Genomic DNA, 22,108 nt, shown 5'->3' on the forward strand with positions numbered 1-22,108 from the left:
GCAGAGTTAAGACAGAGGACACTAGAATCAAAAGTTCACTGACTTTTGAAAGACAAGGGGCATTTTCTCACAGAGATCTACTTTATTACCACGGGAAGATATTCTTGGTAGGCCATAGTTGTATCAATTTTTCTTATTATTTCATAATACCAATTGAAGATAGAGCCATGCACTAAAACACAGAATAGAAACTGTGCTTGAGTAGTAATAACTGAAGCCATTTGTGACCTATGGGAAGAGACCACTTAGGAGAGTGATGGTATCCAAATATATTAGATTGCCATATGGAAGAATAAGTATCATTGTCCTTTACTAGCTCAAGGAATAAAACAGGGAAATTAAAAAAAAAATCAAGAGAGATATTTTTGATGGTCCTACTTTCTGAACACAAAATGAGCTGCACAGAAGGTAGAGGATCCTCCATAATTAGACATGAATGTCATGTAGTATAGTTTGGATGGCTTTTTAGCAGAGGTGCTTCTTGGGAGATTTTAGTATTAGATGGATGCTTAAAGTAGTTTTTGAAGATTACTTCCAATACTGAGCTTCTATAGTTCATTCTTTCATTCAGTAAATATTTATTGTGAAACAGCCACATAGCCAACATGGTCTTAAGAAATGAAGATACAACTACAAACAGACAAGCCACTTCTTCATGGAGCTCAGATTCTGATGAGATAGTAAAAGCCAGGCAGTAAAATGTAAATGTGAAGAAAAATAAAGCCAGTTAAAGCACTCAGGCAATGGTGGAAAGGAAAGGAAATACAGATAGGATGGTTATAACAGCTCTCTCTGGTCAATGAACTCATCTTTTTTAACATATTAAACTTCTCCAATCTTCAATCCCGTTCTCTTCTTAAGACTTATTAATTTCCTTTATTATGCCAGTTATTCTCCATCTGGTTTACTCTTTACTTCCTAAACTCAGAGTAATTTTACTTCTAAACCCACAAGAACTTAGTAGTAAATCTGGGCCAGAACAGTGAAATTTAAAAGCAGGATATATGCCTAAATATTTGAAACCATGTTGTGGGTATCTTTATACATCATATTAAGGACATCTCTTTCCCCTCCAACTTCTTTATAATATTTAGGTCTGGGTTTATCTTTCTAATCTCAGGTTGATATCTTCTTTTAGAAAGGGGCACAAACATTTATTGTGTGCCTCTTGTCCATCTTCTTATCTATATCATTTTCTTTATTTAATGAATAAATGAAACTTTTTGATACTGAAAGGGAATTTTTTATTTTCACAACGTAGGAGGAATCAAGATACTTTGATGCCAACAGCTCATCAAATCTACTATTGAACAAAGAAAGTAAGAAAATAATATGCATAGAATAGTAGGAATAAATCTTGAACTCAGCAAAAAAGAATACTATGGTTACCAGAGGGAACAGCTGTGAGAGAGTAGGAGGTGGGAGGTAGGCAGGGAGGTATGGGCATGGGTGGTTTGGTAGAGGGTTAAAAAAAAAAGAAAAACAGAAAACATCATACTTAATAGTAAAATTTCTAGAAATCAAACAAATATTGCTTTTTAAATATTAATGTCTAGTACTTCATTAACTACTATTTATAGGAAGAACCGAAACAAAAGAATTTCTGAGAAATTTGATATTGTGGTTGGGGGGGGCGGGGGAGGCAGATTGTTAATAATACTATCATATGCTAACAAGTTGTTTTGACTTTTCACTCATAGATTCACACTAGTCATACACTGTAATGGGTTAAAAATCACTTTAATGATCATTTACTTTTTTTGCTACGCACTCCACTACCACCATCATACAGAAACAATCTTAGCTATTAACTAGTCAGGTCACATACTTATTTACACATCAAATAATTAAGTGGGTGGTGTTTAGTTCAAGATGGCAGAACAACCACAATTTCTTATTTTTTTGATTCTTGACCACATTAAAATTATAGGGAAAGAATTAAATGAAAATTAATAGTACTGGAAAATTAAATAAAAAGATATTTTGATGACAGTGTGAGAAAATAGTAGAAGAAGAAAAAGCAGAGAGGATCTGATCATCGGAGAAATCACAGCAGAGAAACTATGGCCCTGTATGCAAAGGAATCCTCGAAGGATAGACATGCTCAGAGTTAACAATTACAAAGAGCGAGTTGAGACTGCAAAAATTAGGAGGAACTAATTACAGAATAACACAGGAAAATGCAAGACAAGTTGCTCTTACTCTTCTCCCTCATGAATATAGAGAAAATGTTGATGAGATCTCAAGATACCCCCTAAAAACTCTTCACACACTTCTCTGCTCACATGCCTGAAGCCTCCCGTTCTTCTCCCTCCTCTCCTCACAAACATGGATGAAACATCACATTGTGGGGTGTGCCAAGCAGCTGCTGAAAGACCTGGATAACATGATCCCTCTTCAGAGGAATTAAAGTCCTAAGGGACAAATTCTAACCAATGGGAGACAGGATACAGGGGAGTGCCAGGGAGGGGGAAAGAATCAGCATTTACTGATTCTTTGGGATGGACTTGATTGAGTTTGAATTTCTCTTTCCTCTCTGACTGAAAATGTCTTACACGGGCAAATAAGTACAATAGCCTTGCAAACTACCGTGATTTGCTGAGGTTTGTTGTGGAATATAACTACAGTGATGATACTTCACTATGTATTATCTCTTGTTCTTCCCTTCCCTTCTTCTTATGTCCATGGCTCTGACTGCCCTGGAATTTTACTTCCCAAGTACAGCAAAGCCATTTAACTTTTGTCAGGCTCTTTTTCTGGGGCATATTCCTGCTTAAATTGTATCTTGCTAAAAGATGTACTGAAGTTTCAATTCCCAGGATCCCAGAATGTTATCTCATTGGAAATGGGATCTTTTCAGATGTAACTCTTTAGGAGAAATCATGTAGGTGGAAGTTAGATCCTAACAATATGACTGGCATCCTTGTGAGAAGAGAAGAGACAGACATGCAGAAAGAACAGCACTTAAAGACTGAGGGAGAAGTTGGGGTTCTGCTGCCACAAGTCAAAGATGACCAGATGCAAGAAAAGGCAAGAGAGGACTCTCCTAGCCATTTCAGGAGCATGGCCTTCCTTGCCAACAATTTGACTTTGCACATCTATCTTCTAGAACTGGGAGACAACAAAATTCTGTTGTGTTAGGATACCAGTTTGTGGTAGCTTGTTATGGCAGCCCTAAGAAATTAATATAAAGGCTCAAATAATTAGTACCAGAAATCATTCTGGAACAAACACCTTTAGGTGAGGATTTTGGAGTTGGATGCTTGCCTTTCTAAAAGTAAGCAGGACACAACTGCTGGTGCTAGGTCAGATGGGCGTACTTATAGCATATAATGGCATCACAATTTGGTTTTCATCACTGTTTAACTGGATTAGGTAGAGGTGGAGAAAAGGGGTAGAGGTGGAGAAAAGGGATACCTGCAGCACATCTGTATAGAGGAAATTATAAATAAAAAATAGTGGTATAATCTTTTGGTAGAGAGAGGTAACATAACATACCACGACTAGGCTTAGAGGATATCATGCTTATGTGAAAAAAGTCAGATGAAGAACGACAAATACCATATGATTTCATTCAAATGTGGTATACTGGAAAACAAACATGAAATAAATTAATCAAAAATAAACTTTTAGACTATAAGGTCATTCAATGGCTAACAGAAAGGAAGGGGGAAAGAGAGTGGATAAATCATATCAGGTAAAAGGGGACAACTATATGTCAAGGATAGAAGTGAACTTTCAGCAGTGAACTTAATAAAGTATATACACATGCGGACTTTTAATGATGCATACCCAAAGCTTGGATAATGTTATAATGTAATATTACTTCAACAAATAAATAAAAATAAATAAATAAATAAATAAATAAATAAATGGAAAAAAATTATAAGCACAAAGCAGTGAATTACTGACTGCAGGCATTCTTTGAACCCAGACAATTTCTATGGCTGCTTTGGTGAAGATTAAAATCTCTTGAAGAGTTCAAGAAGACTGGTGGTAATTAAGAGCAAAACCTGACTTTTATAATATTAGAGCTGTGAAGGAAGCAAAATGCACAGCCTCTGGAGTTCTAATAGTTCTGAGGCTTGAAAGAAAAGACTGAGATGCTTGCTTAGATCTGGCACAAGTATATTTGGGTTGGTGTGCCTAGGAATCTTGAATTTCTGAATTTTCAGGTCTCCTAGTTGGTAGAAGGAGCTTCATCCTCCACTCCAGAGCAGAACAGCAGAACTGCTTGCTTGGGGACTGTGTAACACTCCACTGACAGCGGAAAAGGAATGCTCTAATGGTGCCTCATTGCTTCTCCACCAGATCTAGGTCAGATCTTTGCACCCTGAACACACAAGTACAAATCCCAAAGGCACTTTTAAGACCTACCTAATATGTATCAGCAAGAAGTGGAACTTGTGAGAGTTAGGTGGGAACATACCTCCCACCTTCACCTCAGGCCTTTTCTTTTTTTTTTTTAATAATAAATTTTATTTTTATATTCCCCATACAATTGCAACCCCCTTATTTTGACCCCAATCCCTCCCCTCCCACCTTCTACCCCCCATAGAGTGTCTCTGGTTCATAATTTTTATTGATTTTGATTTTCACTTTCTTATAGTTATTCATTTTCCTGGTCCCTTATTTAAGTTTTCTAGATTCCTGCTATGAGTGAGACCATCCAGTATTTGTCTTTTTCTTTCTGGCTTATTTCGCTGAGCATGATCCCTTCCAGTGCCATCCATGTTGCTGCAAATTGCATGTGTTTATCTTTTTTGAATGCTGAGTAATATTCCATGGTGTATATGTACCACATCTTCTTGATCCAGTCATCTATTTTTGGGCATTTGGGCTGTTTCCAAAGCTTAGCTATTGTAAATAGTGCTACTATAAACATAGGGGTGCAGGTGTTCTTTGGAATTGATGTTTCTGTGTCCTTTGGGTAAATACCTAGGAGTGGAATTGCTGGATCATATGGAACCTCTATGTTTAGCAGGTCCAGAAATCTCAGGCCTTTTCTGCCTCTGCAGAGTTATCTGTGACTAGGACATCCATTAGGTGCTCGCACTGACAATCTGGAATTACAGGAAGAATAAATACCCTATACAGTGAATAAACTTTTGACTTATGGGATATAAGTAGGGATAACATTTTTCCTCCTTCATTCTGGAGATAAACTGTCCTAAGTCGAATAGTTTATACAATCTTTGACAGATGATCACACTAGGTCACACTATCAGTTGCAAGTGACACACAAAGTAGTTAGCCCAATAATTGTGTCCCATTGTGTTTGTTCTCCTGTCTTCCCCGAACACCCCTACTTCTCTGGGACTTTAACAAATCAGCACTTTAGCTTTTTCTTTTCGCTCTGTCTTCCAGGGAAATTGATCCAAGTAGATGTTTATTATATAACCTAACACACAAAAAAAAAGGGCCTCTCTGGTAGCATAGAGGTTAAGTCTAGCACTACTAACTTAAAGGCCTGAGAGGCCTGAGTTCGATTCCTGGCCAGGGAGCTACCCTCATGGCACAGCAGACCTCTCCTGTCTTGCCCGCTGCTCCCCTTAGCAGTGTATTTCAGTAGATCTGCCTGTTTTGTTCCCCACTCTGTCTTTGCTGAATCCTCTCACCCCCTGCTCCTCTGTCCTACACCCTAGCCTTCTACATGAAAATAAATAAAATGTTCAAAAAAATAGTATTTCACAAAAAATTAAGCTATAATACAGAGAGTGAAAAATTTTCTGTAACCATATATGTAAGTCTATACATATTTAAAGATATTGTTTATAAAGGTATACAAGTCTGAATGTGTACACACCCAATTTTTGAGAATATGCAGGAGAAAATACTTTGAATTACTTTGAAAATACTTTGAAAATACTTTGAATAAAGAAAATACTTTGAATATTTACTTATAATTCTCCATTTAAAATAATTTGACATTATCTATTATGTTTATAATTTTAAGAACACTGGAAAACCACATATCATAAAATAAATATGTATTATGGCATAGTACTTTAATTGAACATGTGATGATTTTTATATTATTTATAAAGGATTTTAGACATTGGAAGCAAAATAATTGAAAAATTATTGGGAAGTAAGTTAAAAATAAATGTTCGTGTCTCTTTCTATGTACCTTAACATTCACCGGTCCTAAATTGAAATGTTTCTGTGCTTGTAGTAAGGAATAGAGCACAAAGTAATATCTTTCAGGGTTACAGTTATATAACACAAAAGAAAATGCAAATCTGTCAAACACTGATTTTTTTTAAACCCAGAGTGAATAAATAAGTAGATGATAAACCTTCCTTAAAACTCAACTGTCTAAATGACAGCCTTTATTCACTTGTGTTCCGAGAACAGCCAAGCTCTTTATCTTTGGCAAAAATTTAGCTCCTCAAAGAAAAAAATTAAAATATATCTCCTTTCCTTTAACTGTAATAGATCAAAATTTTAATTTCCTAAAATTAATATTTAGGCACATGAACATGATAGTGATGTAATCAACACAATGCTTCTCTAGCCATTTATCTGTGTTTCTTTAAGATATAGTATAGGGGGGCCTCCCTGGTGGCACAGGCAGTTGAGCGCAGCACTGTGAAGCTGTCTGCAGCCTCTGCAGTGCCGGTTCAATCCCCACCAGCCTTGGAGCAACCCACATGGTGAGCAGACCTCTCCTGGCTCACTCGCTGCTCCCCTCAGCAGTGTATTTCAGTCAAGCTGCCTGTTCTGCATCTCACTCTGTCTCTGGTGAATCCTCTCACCCTCCCGCGCATCTGGCCTGTACCCTGATTCTTGCACAAATAAAATTTAAAAAAAAAATTAAAAAAATATAGTATATAGTATAGGGGCTACCTAGAGATATCATAACTTGGTTTAAAATGATTTTTCTTCATATTGTTCTGGAAGTGGGAAAATCTTCTGCAGAGAAAGGGTAGCATGTCTACGAAGTAGTAACAGTATTAACATGGTGATTAAGTAAGTTATCCTAAATTGACTTTAGTTCCATTATTTAAAATGCAATGTACAAATAAACTACTTTATTTTCATAAAATAAAAAAAAATCAGATAATTCGTATATGCACTACTGAAGAAATGCATTTGCTTCCCAGGCATAAGAACAAATAATTGATTTTAAGGGTCCAAAAGTAAATTGCTAAAATAATATACACATTATATTATTGGGCCTCCCCGTTGGCACATCGGCTTGAGTGCAGTGATATGAAGCTGTCCACAGCCTCTGCAGTGCAGGTTCGATTCCCGGCCGGCCAGGGAGATACCCACATGGCGCAGCAGATCTCTCCTGTCTCGACAGCTACTACCCACAGCAGTGTTTCCATCTGCCTGTTCTGCTCCCAACTCTGTTTCTGGTGAATCCTCTCAGCCTCCCGCACCTCTGGCCTATACCCTAGTTCTTGTATAAATAAAAAAAATCTTTTAAAAATTTATAAAATAATATACATTGTTTTTAGTGAATGTGAGTAAAAGACTTTGAAGGCCTCACTAAAAAAAAACTGTGAAATATGAAAAGCATTGACCAAACCAGTTGATTCCGTCTTATTTTAATAACATGTATAAAACAAGAAGTATACAGAAAGTATGTAAAGATTTGGAATTTCCCTTTAATATATAGACAAGTATAATTCGTGATACTTGTCATTTGATAGCATACAATTTTTAGGAATTTATATTTATGTGTCATAAATCAAATAATTCCAGTGATTACAAAATAAGCTATTTCACACAAAGTTTCTGAAGATTAATAAATACATCATAGGGGCATTTAGTAAGGGGATCACTTATTAATCTGCTTAAAAATAGGTTATAAAGTTTGCATTCTGGGTCAGGGAGAGAGGGAGTTCAGGATCATTCACCAGGAAACTCACATATCTAATCAAGGACGAAAAGGCTAGGATCACACAGACTTAAAACTCGCATCCATGTGTAAAGATGAAGGAGGGTTGTACTATATCACTCAGGAAGCTTATATTCATCCAAGGAAGGAGCCCAAGGTTCATACTACCAAAAAGGTCATACTCAGGATATTCATATCTATATCCTAGAGAAGGAAACTAGCAATTCACACATTGGTGGTGGGAATGTAAAATTGGAAATGTCTGGATATTTCTTAAAATACTGAATTTGCAACCGTCATACAACCCAGAAATCACAGATTTGGACTTAGAGAAATAAAAACAAAGGTTTTCACAAAAACCTCTGCAAAGAAATTCAAAGTAGTGTGATTTATAATAGCTCCAACCTGGAAACACCCCCAAGATCCTTACAAAGGGAAATAGCTAAGCTGGCTATGGTGTATCCATCTCAGAGAAATCTACTTGGGCAATAAAAAGAGAATATAGCACTGGCACATTTTATACCACTGGGAAAGTCACTTCTTAATACAGAAAACAGGTGGCTAGGGTTTTTAAAGAGGATACACTGGACAAATCTCCAGAGAATGATATTGAAGAGGAAAAGCCCCCCCCCCCAAATTCTAAACTGTATATTTTTATAGAATTCTGCAAATGGCATGCATATAGATTTCTGCCAGTGGTAGAATTCTAGAAATGGGGGCTAGCTTATCAGTTACCAGGCATTATTAGGTGGGAAAGAGGCAGGAAGGTGGTGATACAGTGCTGAAAAGAGAGAGACCATGTAATGAGGACATTTCCTGAATATTGAGTATATCAGGTTCTCCTCTTGGTTATGACATTGCATTAAAATTTTCGACAGAAATCTCTCTGTGCTATTTCATACAAATGTGCAAGAACACACAATGAAGAACAATAAGTAGTTAGAAGGCAGAAAAATAGCTCTAGCCTTTACACAGAACCAGAGTTTTCACGAATCACTGCTTGAAAATCTAGCAACAGCTCAGTCTTCCATGGGGTGGGGTTGTTCTGCTGGGAATGGCATTTTTCCCCGCAATGGAGGCATCCCCCATAGGCCTGAGTATAGGAGGTAGCAGTTCAGAAGGAGAACCAAGCCAGCTATGATGGAATTCTAAAATCAAGGTGAAAACAAGCAGAGCAAGCAAGAGCCAGTAGCAAAGGTAGGCATCCCAGACGCTACAGTGGGCAGATGATGGGATGCCCATAAATATATATATATATATATATATGCAAAATAAATATATGTACAATAAAGAGCAGTCAGCGAAATGAACACACCCCTAAATGCACCGTAATAGCAGAACAAGCCCGAATAGTTTGAAAACAAGTAGCAAACCACTGGCTGCCCCTGCTCACTGCCCTGGGGTTCTGCACCTCCCCTCCGCCAGGAGGAGCCCGGACTCTCAAAGGCGCCTCCACAGTTCAGAGGTCACATCCTGGGCCAAAATCTCCCCGGGTTGAGGAGATATTCGGGGGCCTTGCGCAACCTCCCTTCTCCTCGCTATCCAGGCGCCCAGGGAGGCAGAAAAGCCTGCCACGCCCGTCCCCCCTCCTGCCCGCCCTCTCTACCTCGCTGAAACTCTGTACCCGGCTGCAGGGAGGGGAGGTGGGTGCCAGGGCACCGCTCAGCCGGCAGCCACCATGGCCTACCTGCGGGCCTGCGAAGTCCAGCAGCTGCTCCACAACAAGTTCGTGGTCGTCATGGGGGACTCGATCCAGAGGGCTGTGTACAAAGACCTGGTGCTCCTGCTGCAGAAAGACTGCCTGCTCTCCTCCAGCCAGCTGAAGGCCAAGGGCGAGCTGAGCTTCGAGGGCGACGTGCTGCTGGAGGGAGGCCGTTGGGGCCGCATGCACAATGGCACCCACTACCGCGAGGTCCGCCAGTTCCGCTCGGGCCACCACCTGGTGCGCTTCTACTTCCTCACGCGCGCCTACTCGGAGTACCTGGAGGCGGTCCTGGCGGAACTGCACTGGGGCGAGCACGTCCCGGACGTGGTCATCATGAATTCCTGCCTCTGGGACCTGTCCAGGTATGGCCAGAACTTCCAGAGGCGCTACCGGGAGGACCTGGAGCAGTTGTTCGGCCGCCTGCATCAGGTGCTGCCCGAGTCCTGCCTGCTGGTGTGGAACACGGCCATGCCAGTGGCCGAGGTGGTCTCGGGCGGCTTCCTCCCGGCCGAGCTGCGGCCCCAGATGGCCCGCCTGCGGGAAGACGTGATGGAGGCCAACTTCTACAGCTCGGCGGAGGCCAGCAGGCACGGCTTCGATGTGCTGGACCTGCACTTCCACTTCAGGCACGCAGGGCAGCACCGGCAGCGCGACGGCGTGCACTGGGACGGGCGCGCGCACCGCCACCTGTCGCAGCTGCTGCTGGCCCACCTGGCGGACGCCTGGGGCGTGGACCTGCCGCGGCGCGAGCGCGTGACCAGATGGATCCGGGAAGGCCCCGGCGGAGGACAGCCCAGCCGGCACGGGAGGCAGCCCCGGGACCGCAGAGGTGACCCAGGCGAACGTATTTTTTCGCGGTTCCCACCTACATCCTCGTACCTCTGTCCTCTGCTGCGATCCCCCGCGCCCTTTTCTCTGCCTAGACCTCTGTTTCCTTCCCCGCACCAAGAAGTCTCTGTGCTCTTCCCCCGACCTGTGCTGCACAGCCCTTTCTCCTACGACCCCGCTCCGCACCAGGTTGGGAATACTGGCCAAGGAAACTCCATCATGGGCCCCGAGCCACCTTCGGGCCCCATGCGCACGGCCTCTTTCCAGCACCACAGAAGGGGGTCCCCTCCTTACCCACGCTGGGGCTTCAGTGGGTCACACAGGCGCCATAGAAGGCGCACCAGCAGAAGACCCGAGCACACCCAGAGGCAAGGACCCAGTAATCGGCCCTAGACTTAGGCGCCTCTGCCAGCTTCTTGACCTTGGGCCTGACCTTCAGCGGCCCGGCCTTGGTGAGGTGGCCTTGAGCTCCTCGCTTGCACGAGTGAACAGCCTCGCATGTCCTTCTTTGCCAGAGTCTCCACCTGATTTTTGGGTGAGGAACCTGGACACCATGCCCTTCTCCTCTTAGCATTTGAGTAGAAATAAAGTCTACACAAACAAGGACAGGCACACATTTAAGCTCACCTGAATGTAATTCAGTTAAGTGTGCTCCATAGAGGTTCTTCCTACAAAACAAAAGAAAAAGATTGGTCCTTAAAATTTACCAAAACATTTCGATTAAGGCTTCCATATCACCGTTACTTTCTACATGCATTTATGGAACTTAACCCCCAGCGTGTTCACTGTAAGTTGACTTGTGTTTTCTTTTATTAAATTTATCTGTAATGAAGCCTTTTTGTCATTAAGGAGAAATGACATTTATCCCTAACCGACACAAGCTTTTTATTTTTTCTATTAGAAATAGAATCTCTGCTTTTAAACTCATCAAATATGAGCCTAGCACATTTTTTTTTTAATAGACCAGATTTTTGTTTGTTTTTGTTTTTGTTTTTTAGAACATTAGGCTCACAGCAAAATCAATAGGTAGGGGTCTCCCATATACTCCCCGCCCCCCACCACACACACAGAGCCTCCCCCACTATCAACATCCCACACCATAATCCTACATTTGTTACATTCTATGAAACTAAACTGATGCGTCATTATCACCCAAAGCTTTTACATTGGAATGTATGGTGTTCTACTGCTATGGGTTTTGACAAATGTATAATGACATGTATTCACCATTATGGTTTCATAATGAATAGTTTATCCTAAAATGGCTCGCTCTTTGCTTCTCCTCCTCCTTACCCCTTGATCCCATAACCGCCTGTCTATAACTGCCTCCATAGTTTCACCTTTTCTGGAATGTTTATAGTTGAAAACATATTGTAGCCTTTTCAGAATGGCTTCTTTCGGTTAGTACTACCTATTTAAGATTTTTCAGTGTCTTTATGGTTTGATAGCTCGTTTGTTTTTAGTGCTGAATAATATTCCATTGTCTGGATGTACCTTTGTTTATTCACCTACTGAAAGATATTTTCATCTTCCAAGTTTGGGCAATTATGAATAAAGCTACTTTAAACATTCATGTGAAAGTTTTTGTGTGAATGCATATAAGTTTTCAACTCCTTTAGTTAAATACCAAGGAACACAATTGTGGATGGTATGTAAAGTATGTTTGGGTTTATAAGTAACTGCCAAATTGTCTTCCAAAGTGACTGTACCATTTTACATTTCCATCAGCAGTATTTGAGAGTTCCTGCCACTCCACATCCTCACCAGCATTTGGTGGTGTCAATATTCTGGATTTTCACCATTCTAATAGGTATGTAGTGATACCTCATTATTGTTTCAATGTGAAATTCCTTAATTACCAGTGATATTTACATTTGTGACTTGCCTTTTCATTTTCTTGACAGTGTCCTGCACAACAAATGTTTTTAATTCTACTGATTGTGCCTTTGTTGTGTTTTTTTTTAAAGTCATTAAACCCAAGGTCAACTAGATTTTCTCCTATGTTATCTTCTTGGAATTTTTTAGTTTTGCAATTTATGTTTAGGTCTAGCCATTTTGAGTTAATTTTTGTAAAGTGTGTAAAACCTGTGTCTAGATTCATCTTTTTTTTATATATATATAGCTGAGTAGTATTCTAGTGTGTGTGTATATATATACATATATATATATATATATACCTTAATCAAATTGAGGAACTTCCCCTTGATTTCTGGTTTACTAAGAATGTTAATCATGAGTGTCTGTTGGTTTTTGTTATATGTGTTTTTCTGCATCTGTTGCAATGAGATATGATTTTTCTGTATTATGCGGATGTCGTGGATACCATTAATTGATTTTTGGGTCCTGAGTCAGCTTTGCATATCTGGAATAAATCCCACTTGGTCATGATACAGAATACTTTTTGTATTCTATACAAAATTTGATTTGCTTATATTATGGTGAAGATTATTGTATCTATATTTATGAGAGATATTGGTCTAAAATTTTCTTTTCTGGTAATTTTTCTGGTTTTAGTGACAGTAAAGATGACCTCATAGAATGAGTTAGGAAGTATTCTCTCTTCTACAGTCAGAAATAAAAAAGAACTGGTATAATTTTGTACTTAAACATTGATTTGAATTTACCGGCGAACCCATCTGGACCTGGTGCTCTCTGTTTTGAAAGTTACTCATTATTGATTAATTTATTTAATAAGCATAATCCCATTCAGATTGTCTATTTCTTTTTGTGTGGATTTTGGCAAATTGTGTCTTCAAAAAATTGGTCCATTTCATCTAGATTATCAAATTTGTAGTAACGCTCATACTATTCTTTACTCACCCAATTAATGTCCATGAAATCTTCAATGATATCTCTTTGTTTTTAATATCGGTAGTTTATGTCTTCTCTCTTTTTCTTTTTTAGTTATACTGGATATTATGGGTATTTTCAAAGAACCAACTTTTGGTTTCACTGATTTTCTCTATGGATTTCCTGTTTTCAGTTTCTTTGATTACTGTTCTAATACTATTTACATTGAAATTCCTTTTATTATTCTTGTTATCTGAGGTGGAAACTTAGATTATTGATTTTATAACTTCCTTCTGAAATAAATGTATATGTTTTACTATAAGCACTACTTTCACTATTTTTTGTTTAGTTAAAATATTTTTGTTTTGATAAAATATTTTTTAATTTCTCTTAAGATTTCTCCTTTGATTCATGTATCATGTAGATATTAGATATGTGTTTTATTTTTAAGTATTTGGGGAATTTCCATATATGTTTCAGTTACTTATTTCTAGCTTATTGTCATTGTTGTCTGAAAACAGACTGTGTGATTTTTATTCTTTTAATTTTGTTAAGGTTCATAAAAAATCTTAGTGAATCTTGGTGATTTTTTTCTCATGAGATTGAGGTTTTATTCTGCTCTTGTTGGATGTACAACAGCTTTCTTTGATTACTTTTAGCATGATATATCTTTCTCCATCTTTTTACCTTTATTTATATATGTCTTTATATTTCAAGTAGGTTTCTTATACTTATTTGGATCTTTTGATTCACTCTGAGAATCTGACACTCTTTTAAGTGGTGTATTTAGACTGTTGACATTTAGTGTGATTACTGATACCTACAATATTTGTAACTTTTCTATTTTCTGTTCTTTGTTCCTGTCTTTGTCTTCTACTCTTTTTATGTTTTGTGTTAATTTTTTTCTAATTGAATTTTTTGTATGATTCTGTTTTTTTCTCCTTTCTTAGCATTCAATTATACTTCTACATTTTTGCTTTTTACTTTTTCAGTGTAATGACTGAAGAATTTTCAATATACATTTCAAGTTATGTGTCTACTTTCAAATAACAGCATAGTACTTCATGGGTGGCATAAGTTTATCCATAAGTTATAATCATCAATAATCATGCTATTATTTTCTCGAGCAAACAGTTACCAATTCAATCAATACTGAATGAAAAATAATGAAAGTTTTTATTTTATTTTATTCCTTTTCTAATGCTCTTCTTTACATAGATGTGAGTTTCTGACATATTTTTCTTTCTCTCTGAATGAAAAACTTCTTTTAATATTTCTTGCAAAGTAGATCACTGAAAACAAAATCACTTAACTTCTCTTCATCTGAGAAATCTTTATGTCTCTTTGAAGGAGAATTTCAAAGGATATAGAATTCTACGATGGTGTTAGCTTGCTTGTGTCTTTGGCTCAAAATTTTCTTTCACTTCATTCTCTATTTTTTTTTTGCACAATTTCTGAGGATAAGTTTGTTATTCTTTGCTCCTCCATAGGTAAATTGCTTCTCTGATTTATTTTTTCTTTGCTTTTTTTAAAGTTTATATATACTATGCTTCAATATTTTGATTTTTCTTTTTCTTTTTTTCATATTTTTGGCATACACTTGATATTTTCTTAACTTCCTGGTTCTGTGATTACTGGTATCTGACATTAATTTAGGGACATTATCAATCTTTATTGCTTCTTTTGTTCCTTTCTCTCTTTTTTTCACTTCTGGCATTCCCATTCTCCCTTGTCAAACCTTTGTAATTGCACCAGAGTTCTTGCATATTATGTTCCATTCTTTGACACTTATTCTTTTTGCTTTTCATGGAAGTTCTGTTCTATCCTCAGGCTTACTGGTTCTTCCCTCAGCCATGTCAGTCTACTAGTGAGCCCTTCCAAGGCATTCATCATTTGTGTTACAGCATTTTTTTTTTATTTTTACAGATCTTTTCTATTTTTTCTTAGGATTTTCATCTCTCTACTTATATTACCCATGTGTTCTTGCATGCTATATACTTTCTCCAGTAGAATTTAGCTTAGGAGCTTTGGAAACAGCCCAAATGCCCAAAAATAGATGACTGGATCAAGAAGATGTGGTACATATACACCATGGAATATTACTCAGCATTCAAAAAAGATAAACACATGCAATTTGCAACAACATGGATGGCGCTGGAAGGGATCATGCTCAGTGAAATAAGCCAAAAAGAAAAAGAAAAATACCGGATGGTCTCACTCATAGCAGGAATCTAGAAAACTTAAATAAGGGACCAGGAAAATGAATAACTTTAAGAAAGTGAAAATCAAAATCAACAAAAAACTATGAACCAGAGACACTTTTTGGGGGTGGGGGCGGGAGGGGAGGGATTGGGGTCAGAATGGGGGGTTGCAATTGTATGGGGAATATAAAAATAAAATTTATTATTAAAAAAAAAAAAGAATTTAGCTTAGGAATCATATTAGGAATCATAGTTGTTTTGAATTCCCAAGCTGATAATTCTAGCATGTGTCATATCTGAGTCTGGTTCTGATGCTTCCTCTCTCTCTTTGAAATATGTATTTTTGTCTTTCAGTATGCCATGGAATTTTTTGTTGAATGCCAGACATAATATATTAGGTAAAAGAAACTGTGATAAATAAGTCTTTAGTGACATGGTGGTAAGTTGGAAGTGGAAAGGAAGTATTCTGTAGTCCTATGACTACGGCACAATCTTCTAGAGAACCTGAAACATGGGGCTGTGACCTTCACAATTGCTTTGCAGTTCCCACCCCTTTAGATGGGACACTATGACTTGAAGAGATGGTAGTTGGATATTTCCCTTCTGACAGGTGGGTTACACTCTGATAAAATTCTAGTAGATTAGGCACTAGTGAAATAGTTTCACTTGAGTATAGGCCTTCTTAAGGACAAAGGTCTCTGAGTGCTTTTCAGATGGTTACTTTTCCCCATGCCAGAATCATGAGAGAATTTTTCTCTCATCTATGCTTTAAGAACCTAGTAGGGCTCCTGGTGGTAAAACAAAAGTGTGGGGTTCTTCTAAGATTGGGCTTGTGGATTTGTCCAGATTGAGCTTCCCGCAGTTCCTTAATTACAATTTAGGTTTTCCTACCCTAGTACTGGTTACCAAAAATATTTCTGCTGCAGTAAATTGTGATTCTTTGTAAATGCCTATTGTCTTTTCAATTTGGGGCACACTGGTTTGCCCTATGACCCAGTTCTCTGGCTTACCTAAGACGACTTACTGAGTTTCAGTTTGTCCAGCTTTTGTTTATTAGAATAGTCTGATGACTTTCAAATTTCTTACATGTTGAACCGGAAATCAGAAGTCTGGTCCTGCACATTTGAAAATGACTCAGAGAAATGAAGCATGTTTTAGTGAAATCTAGAGTCCTCACTGCACAATCTCTTATGACTCGTATTATGTCTGTAAATATATATATTTTATTCTTTGACTCTGTTGCTTTCAGGGTTTATGCATTTTTTAAACTTTTGGTTTAAAAATTGATATACTTCCCATCAGCTATCATTGGTCAGGATTTTACTACTGATTGCTCTTGCTAGAAATATTATGCCATATGATAAGAGAAAGGATAGATTTATAACAGGCTGACTTCAATCTTTCTCTTTGCATCTTCCCCCCAGCCTAAATATGGTCATCATCTGGGGTTAGCAGCTCTTCTGCTGGGTTGCGGGGTAACAAAATAAATAAGATGAAGTGAGTATCATCACAACGTTCAGCTACATCACATGAACGGGAAATTAAAAGCAACATTTGCATCACATCTCCTCAGTGATCAATGCTGTGGAGTTTCAATAATGAAAGAGGGAAATTAGCACATCGTGATATAGAGTGTTTTCAGGGAATTAGGATATTGCATGAAAATAAATATGGTTGAACATTCCCACACTGTTAAGGTTATGCCGGGCGCCCTTATGTCTCACTTGTCATAATTCTCTGTAGCGGTTCCTTTGAAAAATGTTCCTTTCTCTTCCCATTCTTTGTTAGTTTCTCCCCACATTTTCATAGACCATAAACTTGCTAATGCACATACACGGCAGGAACCAAGTTTCATCTCAGTGCATCTTGTGTCACAGTGTAGCCATCAATTCGCCATGCATGGAGAAAAGACTGCAGCTCTACCACCTCTTTATTGGGGTTTTGTGATGCTGCTTAATTTCACTGCGTCTGTCAAGTCGTTCTTTATCGGAGAGCCTAACAGCCTTTGAGTGCATGGTGCTCTATCACTTATGTAGGGGTTATATTGATCTTTCTGGTGTGTGCTCTAAAGTGGCTGGCATCAAAAGCCAGTGAGGCAGTCGGCTTGAGCGGCATGGGTCATTTACAAACTTCAGGATGAGATGCCGCAGGATGCCAGGGAAAACATTTTTGTTTTTCCAGAGGGAACCATAGTTCATGAAATGTGGTTAACATACCATATTTGTATACCCTTAGAATCATTTTATAACCACACTGAGTGCCTCTAAACATTAAATATATTTTATAAGTAGTTGGTTAACTAGCTGTTGTATGCTTTAAATAGTAAATAAAATGGAAAGGCACTAAACAGTGACTATATTTCATAGAGTAAGATGCTTTTCCAGCCACTCAATAATTCTCAATGTTAAGAAAAATTGATTTTCTAACTGCTGAGTGCCTCTAAAAATTAGCATCTTATCTTCCTACAGGGGATGCTTTTTAGTTAGCCTCCTATCTCCCAGCTTTTGACTTAATGATCTCCAAGATTCCATTCTTGCTAAAAAAATTCTATAGGCCCTTTGGACTATAATTTTCCTTTGGCATCTATGTAATTGGAAAAAATGTAAAACAGAAAAAATTCATACATTCATTTTTTGAATGTTCATTTCAAAAGAAGTAGCTCTTTACCATTGACTGTTGCTTAACATTCACTACCTCCCTCACCCTCTAAGACTATGTAATTGGAAAAAATATAAAACAGAAAAAAATCTGTCATACGTTTTTGAATGTTCATTTCGAAAGAAGTAGTTCTTTACCATAGACTGTTGCTTGACATCCACTACCTCCCTCACCCTCTAAGAGCAGAGCTGTATGGAGATCTAGGGCAATGATATGGAACTTCAGAGTACTAATTTCCAAGCACCTTCTCACAATTCATCTGAACTTGGACACATTTTGAATTTTTGAAATCCTAATAAGGGAAAGAAATTACTTTAGAAATGGTAGCAGTCACACAGCTTCCTAGCAAATTAAATCATTTTCTCAATTATTTGTAAGTTGTCTCATCTTTTAAAAAATGAAATTGCCAATGCTAAGATCTTCCAGATGATATTTTGGTAGCTCAGAGCATCACAAAAGTTGGGAACTGAAATAATTAGACACTCCACAATTAAGGGAAATAGCATTCAAAAAAGACTCAACTCTTTAGTTCTGCCTTAATTATAACCAGTTGGGAGACCGATGGGATATTACAAAGTCTCCTTGAGAAAACTATGATAACTTTGTCAACTTAACCTCTTTTGTAAAATTCATGGTTTGAGCTAGATCCTAGAATCTAGATGCTAGACAGTCTGCATGGGCTCCTGTATAGATCTACTGACTTGGAAATTTCTTTTGGCCCCTTGTCACATTCTGAAGAATCATGTATCTCAAGTATGCTTACCAGTTCCCCAGAGTAGGAGGCTGGCATGTTGAAACCTGAGGAAGAGCAGATAAGCATCGAACTCCCTGGGACATGTGCTTATACTTTGAAAGAATGCAAAGAGGGAATAAAATTCTTCTCAGATACACCCTTAAAATTCCTACCAGTGTCCCTGGGATCTATGTGTGATCAGATGGGGACAGGCTGCTGATTTGGGGCCAAACCCAGTAATGAGCTGGTACCTAGTTATCCCTGCTAAACTGATATGGTCTAGTTCACAGGCTTGAAAAAAGATGTGGCCAAAAGCAAACAGCCCCCACCCCCTGAGACTATAAGCTCTCTGGGGTTAGGTATCTGTGTCACCATTATATCCCTATCATTAGTCTATGGTATTGATTCATTAACCATTTGTGGAGCTAAATTGAAGCTCTTAAATAAATACAGACTACCAGACAGAAAATGTGAAATACCTAAAGTGGAAAATCTTAGAAGACTTGAGATAGCAACTAATATGAGCCCTATTCAATAGTGTTACAAGAGAAACAGCATGGAAATCATAACTGTCCAAAAGGGAATCATTTTATTGATTATTTAATCCAGAAACAGTTTTTCTAGCCATAAAACCGAGTAAGTTCTCACCCCTCCTCCCACACACATACAACCTGAAATACAGAAGAGAGAAACAGAAAACACAGATTTTAAAGCAGTAGCATGAAATATCACCTTACCACCAAAGTAAACAATAGTAGTTAATAGTAATTGATGGCTTACGATGGACCAATTCTGTCCTAAGGCCTCTGTATGTTATATCTAATTTATATCTCATTTAGATAGACATTATTATTAGCATCTCATAGATAAGGGGAAAAAACACAAGTATTTTTTAAGAACCTCAAAGTCTGGGCAATTTAGATGACTGACTCTACAACAATAGTCACTTACACATAGCTCTGTATTTAAAACATAAACTTCTGGTGGTCAACCATTATGCAAATAGCAATAATCTCCAATTAATATATAACTCCATTGGAGAAAGCAGCATAGAAAAGAACAATAGAAAACACAGGAAATGAGTCAACAAACCAGAATTCAAAAATGATGGAAAAGATTCATTTACCATAGCCACAATTGCAGAAATATTTTGTCTCTTCCTTTGGGTATGATCTCAGTGAGGTGAGCACAATCCCAGTGAACAGAGTATGTATATATTCACAATTTTTGATACATTAGAAAGGGAAAGAGGCCAGTGATTATGTATACAAAAGGACATAGTTTTTTCCATGTCTGGTCCTAGGCGAAATTGACTATGATGACATAATGGGCTTCTGCTTCAGATCTGGGTACAAACTGTGACTCTGACTTTGGATAGGGTCACCAAATCTCTTTAAGTCTCAGTTTCCCTCACATGGTAAAAGGAGGGCATGGGCTAAACAAACTCCTTGTATTTTCCTTATCTTGGATAGTTGGTTTATCCTGTATCTTCCTGAGTCCTAGTTCTGTCTCTCTTGATCTTGTTTCTGATCTAGTTCTCATCTAATTCTTCTGTTCCTTCATTTTAGTCTCCTTATCTCTCCTCCTTCTTGTGAAACATGTGTATCAGTCAGGTTCCAGCAAGACACATAAGGCACTATCTACTAAAAAAAAAAAAAAACAAGAAGATTTTGTAATGGGACTAGGAACAAAGGTACAGGTAAAGTAAATGGAAGATGTGGTGCAGTTCCTTGGGTGAGGGAGAAATTTTCAGGCTCTAAAAGAGAGATGTATAAAGAGGGTCACATTGAGATAACTATCACTTTGGAGTCAAGGACATAGACAAAACACGTACTTCTTCCATCTAGCATCCTACTGAGACTCCACATTGAATGAATCCAACCAGACCCCAGAAGAAAGGAAACTTGTTAATGTGTTCTGCATTTATCAGCCACACAGGGTACAGAACAGGTAAAGGGTAGAAAAAAGATTTGGACAGCAATGGAAAGTATCCAGCAAACTCATTCTTAAGGAAGGCTGTACTATCATTCCATCTGTTATATTTCAGAGTCAACGTGTTGATTTCACATATACCTTTTTTCCTTTCTTAAAAAATAGATAGTGCCTATATATAAAAAAAAAAAGGTCGCAAACAACTTCAAAGGAAATGAAACCCTCTTAGTAAAAAATTTTCTTCCTATAACTAACTCCCAGCATCCAGCTAGTCCTCATCACTCATATACCTCTGCTCCCATCACGTGTTGCGTCTCTAGGTTGGCCTCCAGGCACAGAACTTATCAAATTAACCAAGCAGAATTTCACTTATGTCCTGTAATCCTGGTAGTTCACAATGAGCCTCATGCCCCCTTCCAGAAAGGCAACCATGGTTTACTAGTAGTTCCTATTCTTTTTGTATTGTGGAATACAAACTCATTAATAAGATCTGGTAAATATATGTGAGCAAACCAAAAGTCTATCACTTTTGAACCTCCCAAAGAAGATGGCTGTTGCCATCTACTTCATCTATGCAGAAGATGAACCCTAATTTTTATCTTATTCATTATGGAGTAAACAAGTATTTGGTGAAACATACAATGTGTCAGGCACTGATCTAGGCTCTGGGTATAAATTGCTAAAAAGTCCTTCACAAATATTGCTAACCAGGGAGAATACCAAGTAAATACAGTGAAGCTCTGATACATGCTATGGAGAAGTGTAAGGTAGGCTAAGTGGTCTGCGGTGAAATGAGGAAAGGAGTATGGTCGTAACTCATGACATGGGCGACATTGTAAAAATTATATTTAGCAAAGAACTGATGGAAGTGAAGGACCAAGCTATGCAGGTATAGTGTAAAAAGTTCCCAGGTATATAAGTGCATGCTGCCATACTCAAGGAGTAGTAAGGAGTCAAGGATTGAGTTGGGGAGCAGTAGCTGGATAGAAACTGGGGGACACCCCTTGTAGGCCATGTTTTAGACTTCGGTTTTTATTGCAAATGAGATGAGAAGAACTGATAAATTATGTCCTGTCATTTGATATTAAAAGGATAGTTCTGGCTGCTGGAGTGAGAACAGAATGGAGGAGTTAGAATAGAATGAGGGAGACAACTTACGTGATAATTGCAAATCTAAACTTTGTTTTAAGTTTGAGGCAAGACTTGTTTTGATAGTGGTGGTGGGAAAATGTTCATTTGGGAGATATTTGGGGGTAAAAAAGCCTTTGCTGATGTTTTGAATGCAAACAGTGAGGAAATCAGGGAGGCAAGAATGACTGTTTTTTGCAGGGTAACCAGTATATTAATTAAGTGGTTTGAGTATAATTTTAATTTTGGTTAAAATTTAATTTTAATTTTGTTTCTTCAGAGAA

At 38.2% G+C, this 22,108-nt stretch overlaps 2 protein-coding genes across 17 annotated transcripts in view; one reads left to right on the top strand and one right to left on the bottom strand.

Moving 5' to 3' along the window:
- The window catches only part of LOC119256170 (ribose-phosphate pyrophosphokinase 1-like), a 301,237-nt gene that overhangs the window by 157,303 nt on the left and 121,826 nt on the right, over window positions 1-22,108 (bottom strand). For 12 of the 16 annotated variants that reach the window (XM_054700049.1, XM_054700053.1, XM_054700045.1 and 9 more), the window contains one exon: window positions 11,010-11,050. The gene's annotated coding sequence lies outside the window, so the exon portion shown is untranslated. Of the gene's footprint in view, window positions 1-9,536; window positions 9,756-11,009; window positions 11,051-22,108 lie in introns of those variants that run through there. The other 4 variants (XM_054700058.1, XM_054700056.1, XM_037523979.2 and 1 more) reach the window with 1 other exon arrangement.
- Window positions 9,528-10,775, top strand: LOC119255189 (PC-esterase domain-containing protein 1B-like). The gene has a single exon (XM_037522139.1). The coding sequence runs from the start codon at window positions 9,528-9,530 to the stop codon at window positions 10,773-10,775; it is 1,248 nt and encodes a 415-aa protein (XP_037378036.1).

This window comes from Talpa occidentalis, unplaced genomic scaffold, assembly GCF_014898055.3.
Source record: "Talpa occidentalis isolate TD23 unplaced genomic scaffold, MPIMG_talOcc4v2.1 talOcc4.3, whole genome shotgun sequence".
Classification (NCBI taxonomy): domain Eukaryota; kingdom Metazoa; phylum Chordata; class Mammalia; order Eulipotyphla; family Talpidae; genus Talpa; species Talpa occidentalis.

Coding starts and splice junctions, on each gene's coding strand:
- LOC119255189 (XM_037522139.1), top strand. CDS start 9,528: ATGGCCTACCTGCGGGCCTGCGAAGTCCAGCAGCTGCTCCACAACAAG.